The 17,158-nt window shown below is 47.0% G+C and overlaps 1 protein-coding gene across 1 annotated transcript in view; it reads left to right on the forward strand.

Moving 5' to 3' along the window:
* Positions 1-17,158, forward strand: part of GRIK3 (glutamate ionotropic receptor kainate type subunit 3) — a 53,722-nt gene that overhangs the window by 33,528 nt on the left and 3,036 nt on the right. Inside the window, exons 11-14 of the mRNA XM_005429999.2 lie at positions 741-964; positions 6,795-6,913; positions 9,325-9,542; positions 16,592-16,814. Of these exons, the coding sequence (XP_005430056.1) occupies positions 741-964; positions 6,795-6,913; positions 9,325-9,542; positions 16,592-16,814 (784 nt within the window). The remainder of the gene's footprint in view (positions 1-740; positions 965-6,794; positions 6,914-9,324; positions 9,543-16,591; positions 16,815-17,158) is intronic.

A 17,158-nucleotide genomic window follows, 5' to 3' on the forward strand; every position in this document is an offset into this window, starting at 1 on the left:
ACCATGAAATGACTGAGGGAAAAGAAATTGAACCTTTTAGCTCACGCTGCCACAGTATGGCTCCCTGCAGCTCCATGCACACCCTCCTCTCCTCTTGCATCAGCGTGAAAACAGGACAACAACAAATGAAAGGAAGGACAACAACAACAAACCACTGCTGCCAACAGCGGGCTCTGCACACAGCCTACTTGCTGTTGTAGTCTTGTGGTGAGGAGCAAGCAAGACAAGGGCCATGGACACTTTAGAACTCCACAAAATCTGATTTTCCTGACTGTTTCAGAAGAGTTCATCACATCGGGGCAGAAGCTGCAGAGGGTGTAATGCCTCCATTTGGTTGTGCTGAATTTTACAGTGGACATTCTACCCCAACATCTGCACTTCACAGCAAACACTGTTACCCCCAACATCTGTATTTCACAGTGAACATTATACACCCAACATCTGTATTTCACAGCAAACACTGTGCCCCCAACATCTGTATTTCACTGCAAACAGTTACCCCCAACATCTGTATTTCACAGCAAACGCTGTACCACCAACATCTGTATTTCATACCAAATGTGTACCACATATATACCACATACATAATGTGTACCACAGCAGGGGGGAACCCCAGGGCTACGCTTGGGGGTTTTGGGCCTGTTTCTGCTGTGTGAGAGCTGTGGTGTCTCCAAGGGGATGGAATCTCCTCGGTTTGTGACTCCTCCTTTCTCCCTGCCTGTGTCCCTCCCTCTTTGCAGAAAGCTGACCTGGCCGTGGCTCCTCTGACCATCACTCACGTCCGGGAGAAAGCCATCGACTTCTCCAAGCCCTTCATGACCCTGGGGGTCAGCATCCTCTACAGGAAGCCCAACGGGACCAACCCCAGCGTGTTCTCCTTCCTCAACCCTCTCTCTCCTGACATCTGGATGTACATCCTGCTGGCCTACCTGGGGGTCAGCTGTGTGCTCTTTGTCATAGCCAGGTAAGGGCTCCCTGCTGGCAGCTGCAGCATCAAGAGCTGTCCTGACCCACAGGCCACATCTCCCTGATAAGTGAGAACTTGGAGATAAGAATTGGTATTTTCTGATGAAAACCCTTGTCACGCCTGAGATCCCCCCTGCTCCATCCCCATGGGCTGGCTGGTTTCACTTTCACACACTCACAGCATGGAAGAATTTTAAGATTTCAGAAGTTTTGCAGCTTTTCTGTCAGCACCTCCTGGTGTATGAAGAGATGTATTTCTGTATCATTGTCCATTCATGCTCTCTGCTCACACCCTTCCCAGCCTCTGCTGGGACCTGAGCTCCCATCTCCCCCACCATTTCCCACTTCTATCTCTGTAAAGCTCACACAAACCCTTCCCTATACCAAAAGAATGAAGATGCCTTTGCTACGGATCAGACATTGTGTCTGTTTACAAAATTAATACGCATCTAATTAGCATGTTTAAATCCTCTATGTTTAAAGGCAGAATTTGCATACATTTGCATGTCTTGTTAATTCCACAGGGCCTTTGATGAGACACAGTCCAGGGCTGCTCTCAATCCATGATCCCACCTTTTCAAATCAAAACAAAGCACTTTCCCCCTCCTGCAGGCAGGTGCCCTCCATGACCACACACAGCCCTTGACGGAATATTTTGCATAAACACCTCATCCAGGAAAGAGTCCTCAGCCCACTCTGCAGTTTGATGCTCATTTCTCATTATTTCCAGTTGAATTTATACCAGTGGGGATTCCAGAACCCTCCCTGTTTTGGTCTGGGGGTCCATGCAGACCCTTTTCCCCAAGGCCTGCTGTGCTGCACCTCCCTGGGAGCATCCATCAGAAACATTCCCCCCTCATCCACTGGCATTAGAGAGTCAAAGGAAAAAATCAGACACAGAGCTGGAGCAAGCAGACTCCATTAACCCTGATGGTACAACACATCTACAATTTTCAGCATCCCTCAGTCCAGGGGGGCATTTAGAGCAGATTTCCTCCATTCGCTCTGTCATATCCTAATTACACAGAACAGCAGAGTGAGCTGGGCATGAGTGCTGTGTGCACCTGCAGTGCTCACATTAGGAGCTTGTTTTTTTCCAGCTCATAATGGCCAGATCCAGCCCACATTGTCCAGACCCCACTTCCAAAGCATGTTAAACACGCATGGTGAGGCAGGTTCATCCTCTGGTCCCTCCTCTGCACAGGGGCAGAGCTGGACATTTGTCTTTTGTCACTATTGTCTTAGGGACAGCTGAATGAAGCAACACAGAATCCAATGTCTTCTCAGAAGTGATGTTTATTAAATATCACATTCTTTTATAGACTGTTCTGAGAAAGCTGGATCTGATTGGTCCTCAATCAATACCCCTCACCTCACTGGCTAATTAGGAACACCCTTCTTGTACACATCTTACAAGTAAACAACAAGCTCAAAACACCAACTGCAAAGATTAAAGATTATTTTAATTCTTTCTCTGAGCTTTCTCAAAGCTCCCCCAGAGCAATGCCTGGGAAAGTTTATCTGACTTTCTCCCTGACCAGATTGTCAGCATCCACAGTTTTCCTCTCAGAGGACATGGAGGGCCCTCCCCGATCCGGATCCTGCAATCACCCTCCTGCCTTGTCTTTGCCTTCCCTCCCCACCCAACCTGTCAGGGATAACCAGGGGCTCTCAGCAGCACAGGGCTCTCCTCTGGGGATGTGCACCCAAGGTAACCATGAGAAGGAAAATCCTGTGGTGGCTGACAGACAGCCCTTGTCTGTCTGTCCCTGCCATCCAGGCAGGGCACAGCTGAGTGGGCTTTAATGGCACAGCCTGCTCCTGTGGCCTGCAGGGACAATCCAAACATAATTTTACATTTTGGAGCTTATTTTTCCCAGCTTATAATGACCAAATCCAGCCCACATTGTCCAGATCCCACTTTCAAAGCATGTTAAATGTGCAAATTGTATCTGCATGTGAAATGCTGCAGAAAGGGTGAAGGAAATGCTGGGGCAGACCATGATGTGAAGCCCCCCAGTCACCACTTTGCACAAACAGGGATGTCTGTCCAAGCATGGCAGCATTGCCTGGCTTTTGGCTGATGCTGAGGGATGAAAACCTGAAGAACTGTGGCTTTGTCTCAGGTTTTATTCTGACATGAACCTCAGCATCTCACTCCATCACATCAATTACCATGTTGTAGAACAATTTTTCCCTATCAGGCTATTTTTTGGACTAAATTCAACACATAAAATATTGCAATTACAGTTCCTTTTTCACATTTTGCTCCTGACATTTCTTCTGTCATCCTATTTTTCAAATAACACCAAGTACGCAGGGTAATTAAAATTCTGCTGGAATGGTCTTTTAACACATAGAGATGGAAGGCAAGAGATTTCACAGGGAAAATATTTATTGCATTCAGAAGTAATGGAAACAATATCTGCTTTTGACCCCAGCAAGGCCTCTGAAATCCAATTCTCAGCAGAAAACCACAATCAAAATAGAAAAGCCTTAATTCAGAGACATGACTCTTCTGAACTAGGCACAAGAGCCCTCTGCTCATGCCATAACCATAGGTCAATGCCACTTAAAACAGACTCAGGAACTATTTAGAGGCAGGCAAAGGATGGATTTGGTTCATCTGTCATTTTAATCAGCCTTTCTTCACTATTGATGGAGCTCCCAGCCCCCAGAGAGCCACTAACACTGGCTGTCCCCATGGCTGTAGGCGATGCTGTGTCTGGAGGCTGTGGTGCCAGGCTGGCACCTGTCCTTGGGCTCAAACAGCCTCCAAATTACACCAAACCCCTTTGGATGCTTGGCAGGGTGGATTTAATCTTCATCCTAATTGCAGCGAGGTCTGGTGTGGCATTCACATTCTCTGGAAAAAAATCATTTCTCCCCGGATTTTTCTCCTGGGAAGCTGAGAGGCCTCAGAGAAAAAGGAAAACAAATCTGATCTCATTTGCTTCTCCTGCGTTTTGCTCATGTGGAATGTGTTTGGGGATTGTTTATCCACAGGTGATTGTTTCATTGGATTCTGCTGTGAGTTGTTTTCACTCTTTGGCCAATCAGGGCCAAGCTGTGTGGGGACTCTGGAAAGAGTCACAAGTTTTCATTGTTATCTTTTTAACCTGTAAGTATCCTTTCTGTGTTCTTTAGTATAGTATAGTATAGTATAGTATTCTTTAATATAATATAGTATTATAAAGTAATGAATTTGCCTTCTGGAGTCAAAAAATAAAATTAGCTCTTCATGGAGTCAGATTCATCATTCCTGCCTTCATCAGGGCATTCCCTGTACATACAGTAGTCTGGGTCGTCTATTGAAAATTTCTCTGGAGACACAGTTTAGACTCAAAAGTATTTTGTGTTAGATCTTTTAAATTTCTTCCAGATGCTTCAATTTCCCACCCAAAAAGCTGAAAGAAGCAGGAGAATGATGCTAGGTTTTGATGAAATACTTCTCAGAGCCCACAGTGCATATGAGGATGAGGGAAGAGGATCTTGAATTCCCCAATTGATTTGAACTCTGGGGTCAATGAGCTCCTCTCCCTCCTTCCTTCGTTACCTCTTGCTTCCACTAATGGTTTTTTTGCTGTGGAGGCTGTGGCTGCTTTGCAGATTTCTGAATATTTCTCTGTCATTTGAGCTGCACCAGTAGGTTTTTGCTCAGGCCTTGAAGTTCTCCAGCGTGTCATCTTTCCAGGCTCATTGATCTTACCCATTCCCTTTCTTTTTCATAGTGTTTCATTGGCAGCCCAAGAAAGTTCTAATCTAATTCCTGAACTCTGGCTTTATCTGACAGAAAGGACCAAGACACCATCCTTTATCCACCTCTGGTGGATCTATGGCAAGTTCCAAGGAATAAGCAGCATGTAAAGCCAGGTCTGAGTTCAGCCTGGTTCTTGTTTCCTTGCTGATTTCCTCTGATTTAGAGAGCAGAGAAGGGAGAGCAGCAAGGAGACCCCAACCTGGATGAACAAGCAGCAATGCCAGGGTGCAGCCTGAGCAGGTTCCACACCCCAAACCCAGCCCAGGGAACAGTCCCTGCTGCAGGAAAGTGAGATAAACCAGGGAGGAAAGGAGAGCTCATTGCACTGTACCTTGAAGGTGGAAAACAGAAGCAAAAAGTGGCACAGCTGTGCCCAGGGTAACCTTTTCCAAAGCCACAGGAGCATGGGCTGTGTTTTGTCCATCCTCAGGGATGGTTTTCCCCCAGACCCCTCCCATGCTTGGCACTGCCAGGACCCCAGCTCTGCACTGCCACATGCCCAGGGCAGGTTTCAGTGCCAGGAGGTTTCTGGCAGGGATCTGGGACCCTTCTCCAAACAAATCCAGCTGTCTGAGTGAGGCCACCCTGGAATGGAGCCACGAACCCTCTCCTTGGGTGGTGGCACATCTGGTGGGGAATTACAGAGGGAAGCATCTCCTGATAGAGGCTGTGGGCTGGGCCTTGAGAAGGGGCTGTTGTGAATCTCCAGGGATTCCAGAAGGAAGCGGAGATGATAATTAATGCCTGGTTCAAAAGCAATTATACCAATTATGTTTTTAATTTAATCTCTGCAAAATTTGGGACTCTCAGAAAAATGTAAATAAACAGCTCTAAAAATATTAACATCTCTCCTGTTTAGCATCCTCCCCAGATCCTGGCTAAACGAGCTCATTCCCAGCAGTGCTTGCCTGCCAATCTTGGGCAGAATTTGCAGAGATATTCCTTGGAAATTCCCTCAGTCTTGCTCAAGAACTGCAGGGCTATCCATGGAAATTCATCCCCACAGGGAATTAGTTTGTCGACAGCAAAGTGCCACCACATTCCAGTGTTCTGCCAGTGCCCTGACTGGGCCAAACTCCTGCTTGTCGGGATGGTGGAAGGTTCTACTTCTCAGTGTCCTAAATCCCACCCTGATTCCCAAGTGCCTTGGTGGGAGAATCTCCTGAAATACCAGTTTGTCTCTGCTACTACTGCAGGATGACCAAGGCTTCTCCTTAGTCAACCAAAAATGCCATTTTTTCCCACATTTTCAAATTCTTACATACAAGAGGTTATGTGTCTGGACCCCATCCCATCCCATCCCATCCCATCCCATCCCATCCCACCATCACATGCTCTGGCTGCTGTTGTAGGACACAGTAGTGAAAAGATGATCCAAAGTGACCAAAGGTTCTGGGGAAGCCATCTGAGACACCTCAGGAGGACTTGGCTTCCCAGGTCCCTGCTCTCCAGAATACAGGACACAGACTTACAGTTGTGTGGGTGGCTTAGGCTGAATTTGCCTTTTTCTCTATAAAGCTGTGCACCAGAGGGTCAGCAGCCCCTGCACAGCAGCGCCAGAGGCATTGAGAGTCCTTTATTCCAGTTCCTTTAGGTTCTTGTCCTGACACATCCCAACTAACTGATGCCTTAAGATTTTAGCCTTTATATTTTTCAAATCCTGTGCTGCCTTAGTCCATAACTCCATAGAGAAGTGTTGGTTAACAATCTTCACCTTTTGGCCAGACAGAACAATTCCTCTAGACCTGAGATCCAAGGACACCCTACAGCCTCAGGCACTGGAAAATATAAGCTAAAGGGAAATGTGAGGAGCAAACTGGGAGTATTTGACTTCATTATCTGAAGCCGTAATTAAGGATTAACCCCTGATATGCAAATGGACCAAACTCATAACTGTATGAAAAACTCATGACCATTTTGGATGTAGTCTTGGAAGGCTTTGGCTGCCCAGGGTGTATCTATTGAAGGCCTTTAATAAATACCTACTCTTATTTTAATCCTGGCTAGTCTCTGTCCTAGGGAGCCCCTCAAGGCACCATCAGGAGCTCTGTTTCCCTGTGTGCTGCAGGTTCAGCCCATATGAGTGGTATGATGCCCACCCCTGCAACCCGGGCTCTGACATCGTGGAGAACAACTTCACCCTCCTGAACAGCTTCTGGTTTGGGATGGGAGCGCTGATGCAGCAAGGTAAGGGCCACCCACCTGCTCTTAGGGCTTTTTAAATTCAAAATTTGCTTTGGATGCAACCTCCCAGCACCTCCTGGCCCCTGCAGCTCCAAGGAGGAGCACTGCCTTCATCTCCCTCAGCTGCTTCATCCCCCCACATCCCACAGATTCTGCAAATTCCTCTTTCTGTTAATTCCAACAATTTCTTCCCAAACCGGTTGCGGGGAGGGGCCGTGTGAGTTCGCTTTCTGGAGGGGCCCCCCTTTGGAGATTCTCTCCCAAATTTGCCCTAAACCAGGACAAAATTTGGCGCCCAATGTGCGGCACTAGAAAAGGGTGAGGCTCCAGAGCACCTACAGTATATTGATGACATCGTTGTGTGGGGGAACACAGCTGTGGAAGTGTTGTTCGGTTTCAGGATGTCTGACCTGGCTCTCTCTCTGATCTAAATCAACTTTTCCAGCAGACAGGGTGCCTTGCCCTCTGCTCCCTCCCCATTTTTCCCCTCCCCTGGTCACTCTGAGCAGTGTGAGATGCTCTGAAGCTCCCCCAGCCTGGAGGAGCTGCCCTGGAGCCTGTGCCCAGCAGCCCCTCAGGAGAGCTGGCAGTGGCACTGGTGTGAGCCACCAGGGTCACAGGGAGCCCAGAAATGGGGCAGGGATGGGATTACACCCCTGTGTGTGTGAATGGAATACAGAGATGCAATGAACAGAGTAAATCTGTTCAGAAGGCAGCAGGGAGCAGCTCTGAATAAGGAACGAAATTCAGCTGCGATCTAATTGCAGAAAATCCAGGAATAGAAATAAGTGGAAAATGTCAAACATTTGTCACACTTTAATTTACCGTGTATCAGTGGTTATATCCAGAGAGCAAAAGAAGCACAGCCTTGGCTCAGTGGCAGGCACAGAGCTGCTCTGAGCTCCACTGCTGCCTGTAATAGAGATTCCTCCTGGATCTCAGCTGCCCTTCTGGACAGTGACAGTTCCCAGCAAGGCAGTTTAGCAGCATGAATCATCCCTCTTATCAGATGCTGATAAATGAAAAGAGCTATATTCTTTTTAACTCAATTCTGCATCTGAGAAGAAAAATATTTCAAAGCCAGACTGATGTCACAGCATCCAATGCATCAAAGGGCCGGAGATGGAAGAGGGAAGAAAAAGGATCTTGAGGAGAACCAAAGCACCCTCAATACCCAGGACTCCTCCTCTTCCTGGTGTCTCCTTGCTGCACTCTGAAGGGAGGAAAACTACACCCCATGCTCTGCTTTGATGCCACACAGCCTAAAATTGCTTTGCAAAGCCCAATCTTTGTTGCACTTTCCTGGCTGATAAATCCTCTGAGCACAGCTGTTTCAAACCCAAAGCTCTTGCCTGGCTTTAAAAGGTGTTTTGGGTGATTACAAAAATAGCACAACCCATTTAGCCCTTCATGTCTGCTCAATAAAAGTCATTCCAGACCCACTACACCTTTTATGCTGTAACATCTCCTGCTTCCCCATTTCTGACTGGCATTCAAAGCCCTGGACCCTGATAGTGCCTTTCTCTTGGTGTTTGATTTTTTTTAAACCTTGTGTATTTGAACACACTCCCCAGAGTGAGTCTTTTGAAAATAATCTGTATAAAAGCAAAGCCCTTTTTAAATGGCAGAACAAAACACTCATAAAAGTTCATAAATAGCTTGCTATTTAAATCTCATAAAAGCAGCCCAGTTAATTACTTCAGTTTGGATGTATCCTGTAAATTGGGTACTGTACCCAAGGTCAGTAATCAAGGAAGAGGGTTTTTCTGCAAATGCTACAAAAACCCTACTGATTTCCTTGCATGCAAGATGTCTGGATAATTTGTCTTAAAACCAGTTGGCTTTACTTGCGTGGCTGTAGCAGTTTTGACAGTGAAATCTGATCATACATATATATATTTATGTGTATAAAATGTATGTATGGATAGAAAAAATGGGGGTTTTCCCTCTATTTCCTCTGCCCTCCTTCCCCTGTCCCAGGCTCGGAGCTGATGCCCAAAGCCCTGTCTACTGATGTCCTTGCATGCAAAATGCCTGGATAATTTGCCTCAAAACCAGTTGGCTTTAATTGCATGGCTGTAACAGTTCTGACAGTGAAACCTGATTTTATATGTATTTATGTATATAAAATGTACATATGGATACATAAGATGGGTTCTTTCCGTCTATTTCCTCTGCCCTCCTTCCCTGTCCCCCCAGGCTCAGAGCTGATGCCCAAAGCCCTGTCTACTGACGTCCTTACATGCAAGATGTCTGGATAATTTGCCTCAAAACCAGTTGTGTGGCTGTAACATTTTTGACAGTGAAACCTGATCACATATATATAAAAATACATACATAAAATGTACATATAGGTACATTAGATGGGTTTTTTCCCTCTATTTCCTCTGCCCTCCTTCCCCTGTCCCCCCCAGGCTCGGAGCTGATGCCCAAAGCCCTGTCTACACGGATCATTGGTGGCATATGGTGGTTCTTCACCCTCATTATCATCTCGTCCTACACGGCCAACCTCGCAGCCTTCCTGACCGTGGAGAGGATGGAGTCCCCCATCGACTCGGCAGATGACTTGGCAAAGCAGACAAAAATAGAGTATGGAGCAGTGAAGGATGGAGCTACCATGACCTTCTTCAAGGTGAGACCAGGCAGAGGCTTTCTGCCTTCCAGGCAGAGATGCCAACGGGAGCCAGGACAAAGATCCAAAGACAGAAATCCTCCCAAGCCGCCCCTGCTGCTCCTTCTTGCAGCTTCTTTCAGTCTCACATCTTGCCCAGACTGAGACTGACACTCACCTGAGTCCCACCAAGGCTAAATCCCCCTCCCTGTTGTTAAATGAAGTCACAGGTACTAAATTAAACTGATCTTACACTTTTGCAGGCTCTCCCCAATATTGGCTCAAGCACCCAAAAACGTAGCATGTGCCAAAGTTCAGCTTGTATTAAAGCCCTGCAGAAACATCTTACATTCCCTAAAGCACCTTCCCAATTTCCACATCTGACCCATCCAGCTTCTTCCTTGCCCCATAGAGCCCCCAGGCTGACCCAGCCAGCCTTCAGGGACAGAGGAGAGCCCAAATAAAACCCACAGCTGGACAGATGTTGCCAAGTGTCCTCCCTGGCCTGTATTTTTTACTGCTGAAATATCTTTCTTGTCCTTCAGGTATTCATATCAATGTAATCCAGTTTTATTAACCTCTGAGATCCAGGGCAAGGTAACACTCACTACCAGTGCATCACAATCCAATTGCATTAATTTCGTCTATTTAAAGCATAATTAAATTCAGAAGTCAGTCAGATTCCACCACAGCTTCAAAAATAGAAAGAAACTGAGAGATGTAAAATGACCTTTAAAACCACTGCTGGCCTGTAAAAACCCAGTTTGAAAAGAGAGAGAATAAAGGGATAGAAATGAAGGGTGATTAAGGAATTATCACCCTGGCAAGGAAAGAGGCCCAAAGGAAGATCCCAGGCTTTGGCTCAGGAAGGGGAGCTGGCTCCCCCTCACCTCTGGCTCCTTCCCCCTCCACCACCCTAATGCAGAAGGAAATACATGTGTCTAGCACAGTTCAGCCTTTACCAAGCAGTTTGTGCCTGGTGCTGCAAGATCTGAGCAGGCACAGGGCGATGGCAGCTTGATGAGGGCTCAGCAGTTTAACTGGCAAGACTCATTAAAGGAAGGCAATATGCTGGATTTTAATAATAGAGGGAGCATTGTTCCCATGCAACTTCTCCTGGCTCTGATCTGGCTGAGAAGGCACTGTCCTCCCTGGATGTGTGTCCTGACTCTGACAGGCAGCAGCAGATAAAGAACCACAGAAAGGGTGGTTTGCAGTTGATAAAGAGCCACAGAGGAGGTGGTTTGATCTTTAGTGATTCTGGGAATGCCCAGTTTGCCTCCTGCCATGGAGCTGCTCCGTGCAGTTCTGTCCATGGCGCAGGCAGATGTGTGGTGGTGTTTTCCAAAGCCAAATAACCCTGGAAGAGCCAGCAGGGAAAGGCAGGCTGTAACTGTGTGCTTTAACTGTGCCTTCCAATACGAGTTTTATATGGGAATAAAAGGAAACTGTCTCTTTTAACAATCATCAGGACACAGTATATTTATTGCTTCATATCATTATCCATCAGAATCATACTTCAGGCTTCTAACTGCCTTGGCATGGTTTATTGATGCAGAGTATTTTCCTTTCCCTTTTTATTATCACTGTTGTATGGAGATGAATTCTCAGGAATGTCCCTTCTGACAAGCATTTCCATTACTGGAGCAGCAGGAGCTCTGCTCACTTGTCCTTCCTGTACAGAGGGATTTGGGACAGACAGGATTTGTCCCAGCTCCAACAAGGTCTTTGTTCTCACCTGGGTCATTCCTGTGGTGGGTTTGGTTCAGCTGCTCTGTCAGTGCCACCTCCATGGGGACACCTGTCACACACAGAGCTCCAGGTGCCAGCTGAACATCCACCCTCCCTCAGATGGAAGAACAGCATCAGGCTTCCCTGCCTTCCTCTGCCCTGCTCCAGGGGTTCCAGCAGAGACAGCCCACACCAGCCAGGGCTCCTGAATCATTCCTGCAGATCCAGAGCAACCCAGCAGCTCTGAACACACTGTCACTGCTGGGACAAAAGGCTGATGGCAGCACACCCATGAGGATCTAACCTGCTCCGTGGATTACCTATATATTTAGTACATTTTAGTATATTTAGTATATTATTTACCTATATATTTTAGTATATTTAGCTATACTTGGCCCAAATTGCTGCCTGGCTCTTTATGTGGCTGTTCCCCAGATTCATTCCCCTCACAGCAGGGTCTCACTCTTCCCTTCCTTTCTCCCTGTTGCAGCAGCTGCAAGCTGCACACACCAGCCCTGAGCACCCCTGGGCCCTGCAGCCCCTCTGTCAGGGCCCATTCTGTCCATGCTGGGTCCCCCCAGGAGTGCAGGAGGAGAGCAGCACCCTGATCCTGGGGAGAATGGACAATGGAGGAAGAGGAAGAGGAAGAGGAAGAGGAAGGCAGACACCTTGCACGCTGTTCCATGAGATGGATCCCAAAGCACTGACCTGTGCTCAGGCCTGAGAGCTTGTGCAGAGCTCACCAGGGACACTGCAGAAGTTCAAATGGAGGTTCTAAATGGAAGTTCCAAATGGAAGTTCCAAATGGAACCAAAACCCCTCTGGGATAGCCTCTCTGGGATGCTGCTCCCACAAAATTTGGCCCCATGCAGCCAAACAAACCAAGAGAGGGAAGAAGAGAGAGCTTTATTGGCACATTCTGGCTTCATGGAAAGAACTTTTGAGAAGCTCTTTACTCCCTGGCAATGCAGATTGAGTTACAGGAATAAACATGGATCAATTAATTTAGGAACAGCATCTAGAGTTCATTATAACTCATAAATCCTTCCCACCCTGCAGAGGATGCTGCCTCTCTGAATGGAAGGCCAGATCTCATGTGCAGTCTGGAGTCTGGCTGTGAGTGTGTGTACACAGATACTCATACAGAAATGTTAAATCCTCAAGACTAAGTATCTTCAGTTGGTGGAAATCAATTTATTTTTTTCATACAGGCTGGAATTGAAAATCTTAAGCCTGAAAGTTCCTTTCTTGCCAATTTGGCTGATAAAAAAGCGTATATGTCTTGGCAAGATGCCTCGTAGGGGCTCCTCTAAACGATTCCATTAATTGATTTGGGTGGCTGGCCCTGCAGAACTGCTTATTAAAGGTGGCTCCTGAGCTGTGACTCTGAAGAATGAACTCGGAGGCGTTCTCGGCGTCGCTGCCTTCGCAGGGGCTGGCACTCTGCTTTCACACACACATCTCATTTAACTCTAACACGGGCTGATTAAGATGCAGAGCACAACAGAGCAGATTCTGGTGTTATTTATCCTGAATAAATCAAGGAGAAGCTCCACTCGTGTGAGCAGGAGTGAGACTCGAGCCCGCTGTGTGAGCCACTGTGGCGGTGTTCACAGGGGTTCTTGGATGGGGGAAGAGACGAGGATCTGACTCCGTGTTTCAGAAGGCTGATTTATTATTTTATGATATATATTACATTAAAACTATACTAAAAGAATAGAAGAAAGGATTTCATCAGAAGGTTATAGGAATAGGAAGGAATGATAACAAAGGTTTGTGGCTCAGGCTCTGTGTCCAAGCCAGCTGGGCTGTGATTGGCCATTAATTACAAACATCCAACATGGGCCAATCACAGATGCACCTATTGCATTCCACAGCAGCAGACAATCATGGTTTACACTTTGTTCCTGAGGCCTCTCAGCTTCTCAGGAGGAAAAATCCTAAGGAAAGGATTTTTCATAAAAGATGCCTGCGACAAGCCATGGCTGCAGCAGCAGCAGCCCTTGATAATTAGCAATGTCTCCATCATTCCCAACATCTCGGGGCTTCTGACACAGGAACCTCTCTGCCAGTGTCAGATCATTTATCTTAATGCTTCAGAGCACCCAAACAGCTCCTCCTCATCTACCTTTGGCAGCCCAGTTGTCACTGAGGGGGACCTGGGGACATTCCAGAGGATGTGGGGGCACAGGAGAGTCCCTTTACCCACAGCCAACTGAGATATGCTTCTTTTTGAGCCCATACAAGTAAATGGTGAATCTCTTGAGAATAAATTAGCACCCAGCCACAGCACAGCAAATCCCAGATCAGACCAGGAACTAACCCCAGTTTTTAAACTATGGTAAAATCAAGGGTGCAGCAACATAAAATGTACACACAGATGAAGAACACAGAAAAAAACATCAGCAAAATAAACACAATTTAAGGCATTCTTTATTACTAAATTAGTACTAAGATGGTTTTGCTTATTTCTGTGCTGCAGTCCTGGCTGACAAAATCCAAATTCCCATCAATAAGCAACACCTTTGCAGTGTGGCTCAAGTATTTGAGAGGAGGAAGGGGAGAAATGAACTTTTCCTTCAACTACAAAGCATGTTCTGTGGCTTAATTGGGCGTGAGCTGGAGCAGGGCCACTCCTGCCCTCGCTGCTCCTGTGATTTGGGATTGATGACCAACATCACTCCCACAGCTGCTTCTGTGTTTGTAGCAAACCATCAGCCTGTGAGGGCTGGGCTGGGAATTACAGCTGGGGAATTTTCCCTTGGAAAAGCAGTTTTCTCAGCAGGTTTTAGAGCCTGAAGCTGGGTGTGAGCTGCCCTGGCATCACCAATGGCCTGCCCTCCCTGCTGGAGTGACCCCCAGCTCCTCTGCCCTGCTGGGTCTCAGCCCTGAGCCCAGGTCTGTGTCCCAGCTCTCTTTAGGCACAAGTGAGCAGTGACAGCAGTGACAGCAGTGACAGCAGCTCCATCCTCTCTGCCAGCCCTTCCCAGTTGTGCCCCAGCTGCAGGAATGGGCAGGGCTGAGCTGGGCTCAAAGCGGCACAGCCACAAGTGACAAATCTGGGCTCTTCCTGGCCTCCCAAACACAATTAAGTCCTTTCAAGCTGGTCAGGAGTAGTGATTTAAGAGAAGAAGAGAAAAGTGGTTTTTCTCTTCCAGGGAGTCCTGTCTCATGTAATTTCTGTTGCCTGAAGAGGTCCAGTGCCTCATGCAAGTCCCATTTGCTTCACTAAATGCAGCCTATTGATTTTTTGCCAGTTTATTTTGCTCTGCGCTCTAAACTGGGAGAACACTGATGCTAAAAGCTCTGTGTCAACACTCGAGGAGCATTAAATGCAGAAAGAGAAGAAGAGAGAGGGAGAGCCAAGGAACCCAGAGGCCTCTGATGTGAACTATATAAATGTTAAACAAGTCCTTATCAGCCAGCCGAGCACACGATTCATTTCAATTACCCATTGTAATGTACAGATATTTAATAATCCTTTTGGAGGCTACATTTCTTGCTGCTCTTTGAGGTTTGATAGATGCCACAAATCTACCTTATAGGCACTGGTCCAGATTTTCAGGCGAGGGAGATTATCCTGCCTCTTGAATGAAGTTTGCTCCAGCACATCCACTGCTGAGCATTCATCAAGTGGATTATAACGAGCACGAGCTTTAATGGAGAAGAAATGAATCCCTGGGTATTTCAGTCAGGAGAAGGGGCCCACAGGGTTAAAGGCAGAGGAACAGCCTTTGTTTGAACAGCACTGCACTACCCTGCTTTGGGGTGATGAGCTTTTGTTTAACTTTGGCTAAACATGCTGGAATAAAGGAGGTGGATGGGCAAAGCATTTGGAAAATGAAGCATTACAAGGGACTTTCAGCTACCTCACCATTATTTATTATGGTTTTATCAGAAGAACCCGTGCTGGCACATTTTGGGTGATACTGACAAAATGATGGGGAGCTGTGGCAGCAGCAGTTGGGCTGGGCTTGGGCTCCATCTCCTGCTTTCTCATGGAAGGACAGAGACCTGTGGAGAGATAAACGAGGCTGAAATCACAGCTCTGCAGCAGCCACTCCTCGTACAGCAGCTGCTGAGAGGCCACCCTGATTCCAGACACAGCACAGACACTTATCTGCCCCCTGACTTATCAGCCAGCTCCAGGCTCACCAAGCAGCACAGGGGAGGAAGATGTTTGCCTGTCTAAGCTGCCTCATATGAAATAAGAAGGCGAAAACAGATCTAGGAAAAACAAGAAATGGGGCAGGAAAGAAGAACGGTGCATAAAGGAGCTGGCAGCAGTGAGAACACAAATCTGAATATCCAAGTGTTGTCCCAGGGCTGGTCTGAGGGAGAAGCACTGACCCACGGGAGCACTGGGACCAGCAAAGGGGCAAGAGGACACTGCTCTGCCTGTCTGGGAAATCTTCCTGAACTAAAGCCGGTTCTGACCAGCAGTCTGGTGTAGTGGAAGGTGTCCCTGCCCATGGCATGGTGGGGGGAACAGGATGAGCTTTAAGGATGAGCTTTTTTCCCAGCTCAAACCATTCTGGGATTCTGAGATTCTGTGCTTTTCAGGATGACTGACAGGGACAACTCAGAAAGTGCTCGTAGATAAATGGTACTTTTCAAATGTTATGGCAAGACATAAAATAACCATATTTCTTCTCACTCAACACATTTTCTGTAAGAAAAAAAAACATTCACATGAATAGCAAGCTAGAAAACATATTCCATCCTTTGCAACAGAATGTCTGCTGATAGTGAAAGAATATCCATGTTTATTTTTAGCCGTAAGACAATCTTCTTGAATATCTCTGTGCTTCTGTTTACGTGGGTATGTTAAATCTGTTTGGCAGTTGCACATATCTCAGAGGAGACTCGTTTCCTTGCCATGCTTGAGGAAAGACAAAAATATCAGAGTGTGTGTAGAGAAAACCACGTCCTCCAAAACTCTCTGTTCTTTCTGCATGCAGAAACATTACAGGGTAAACAAATCATGGGTAGGAAGTGAACACATTTAAGCAGATCTGGGAGTCAAGGGGGCTGCAGGGCTTTGGGCAGGTTCAGTTCCAACTCAGGACCTGAACCACATGTACAGTGGGGTGTTTGCTGCCACTCTTGTGTCTCTTTAAGGCAACATAAATCTAAACAATGCTGGGCAGTGAAGGCATTTAAGACAAAGTCAAATTCATGGCTGCTCCACTGTGTGATCTGCTTTCAACTCTTTACTATTATTATTATTATTATTATTATTATTATTATTATTATTATTTACTGAAAAGATACCAGCTTTCAGCAAATGGAGAATTCATTCTTATTTTGGGGCTGGGGGGGGGGGTTTGTTTTTCCAGAAATCCAAAATCTCCACGTTTGAAAAAATGTGGGCATTCATGAGCAGCAAACCCACGGCACTGGTCAAGAACAATGAGGAGGGGATCCAGCGAACCCTGACAGCTGATTATGCTCTGCTGATGGAGTCCACCACCATCGAGTACATCACCCAGAGGAACTGCAACCTCACGCAGATCGGGGGGCTCATCGACACCAAAGGCTATGGCATTGGGACACCCATGGGTAAGTGACAGTTCTGCAGTGACCCCAAGGGGGGCTGGTCACCACAAACACAACACAAGTGATTGTTGCGTTGTGATTTCAGGGTTTACCTCAGAACCTCGGGTCCCTCCCATGATAATTCAATCCCAGGTGCATCAGCCACCTCTCCTTTCTCCTCCCAGCACTGTCTGTCAATCCTGGAATTCCAGAAGGGCATTGAGTGATTGGCAGATCCAAAGGATGCCCTCTACCCCTGGGGGGCACTGGGCCATCCAGGTGTCCTTTGTCCCTTTGTCCCTCCCCTCCTGTCCCTGCTTGGTGGCTCCCTGCCCCTTCCCTGCCCCTCTCCCCGGGGTTCAAAGGAG

The sequence above is a fragment of the Geospiza fortis genome, unplaced genomic scaffold (genome assembly GCF_000277835.1).
Source record: "Geospiza fortis unplaced genomic scaffold, GeoFor_1.0 scaffold38, whole genome shotgun sequence".
NCBI classification, from domain to species: domain Eukaryota; kingdom Metazoa; phylum Chordata; class Aves; order Passeriformes; family Thraupidae; genus Geospiza; species Geospiza fortis.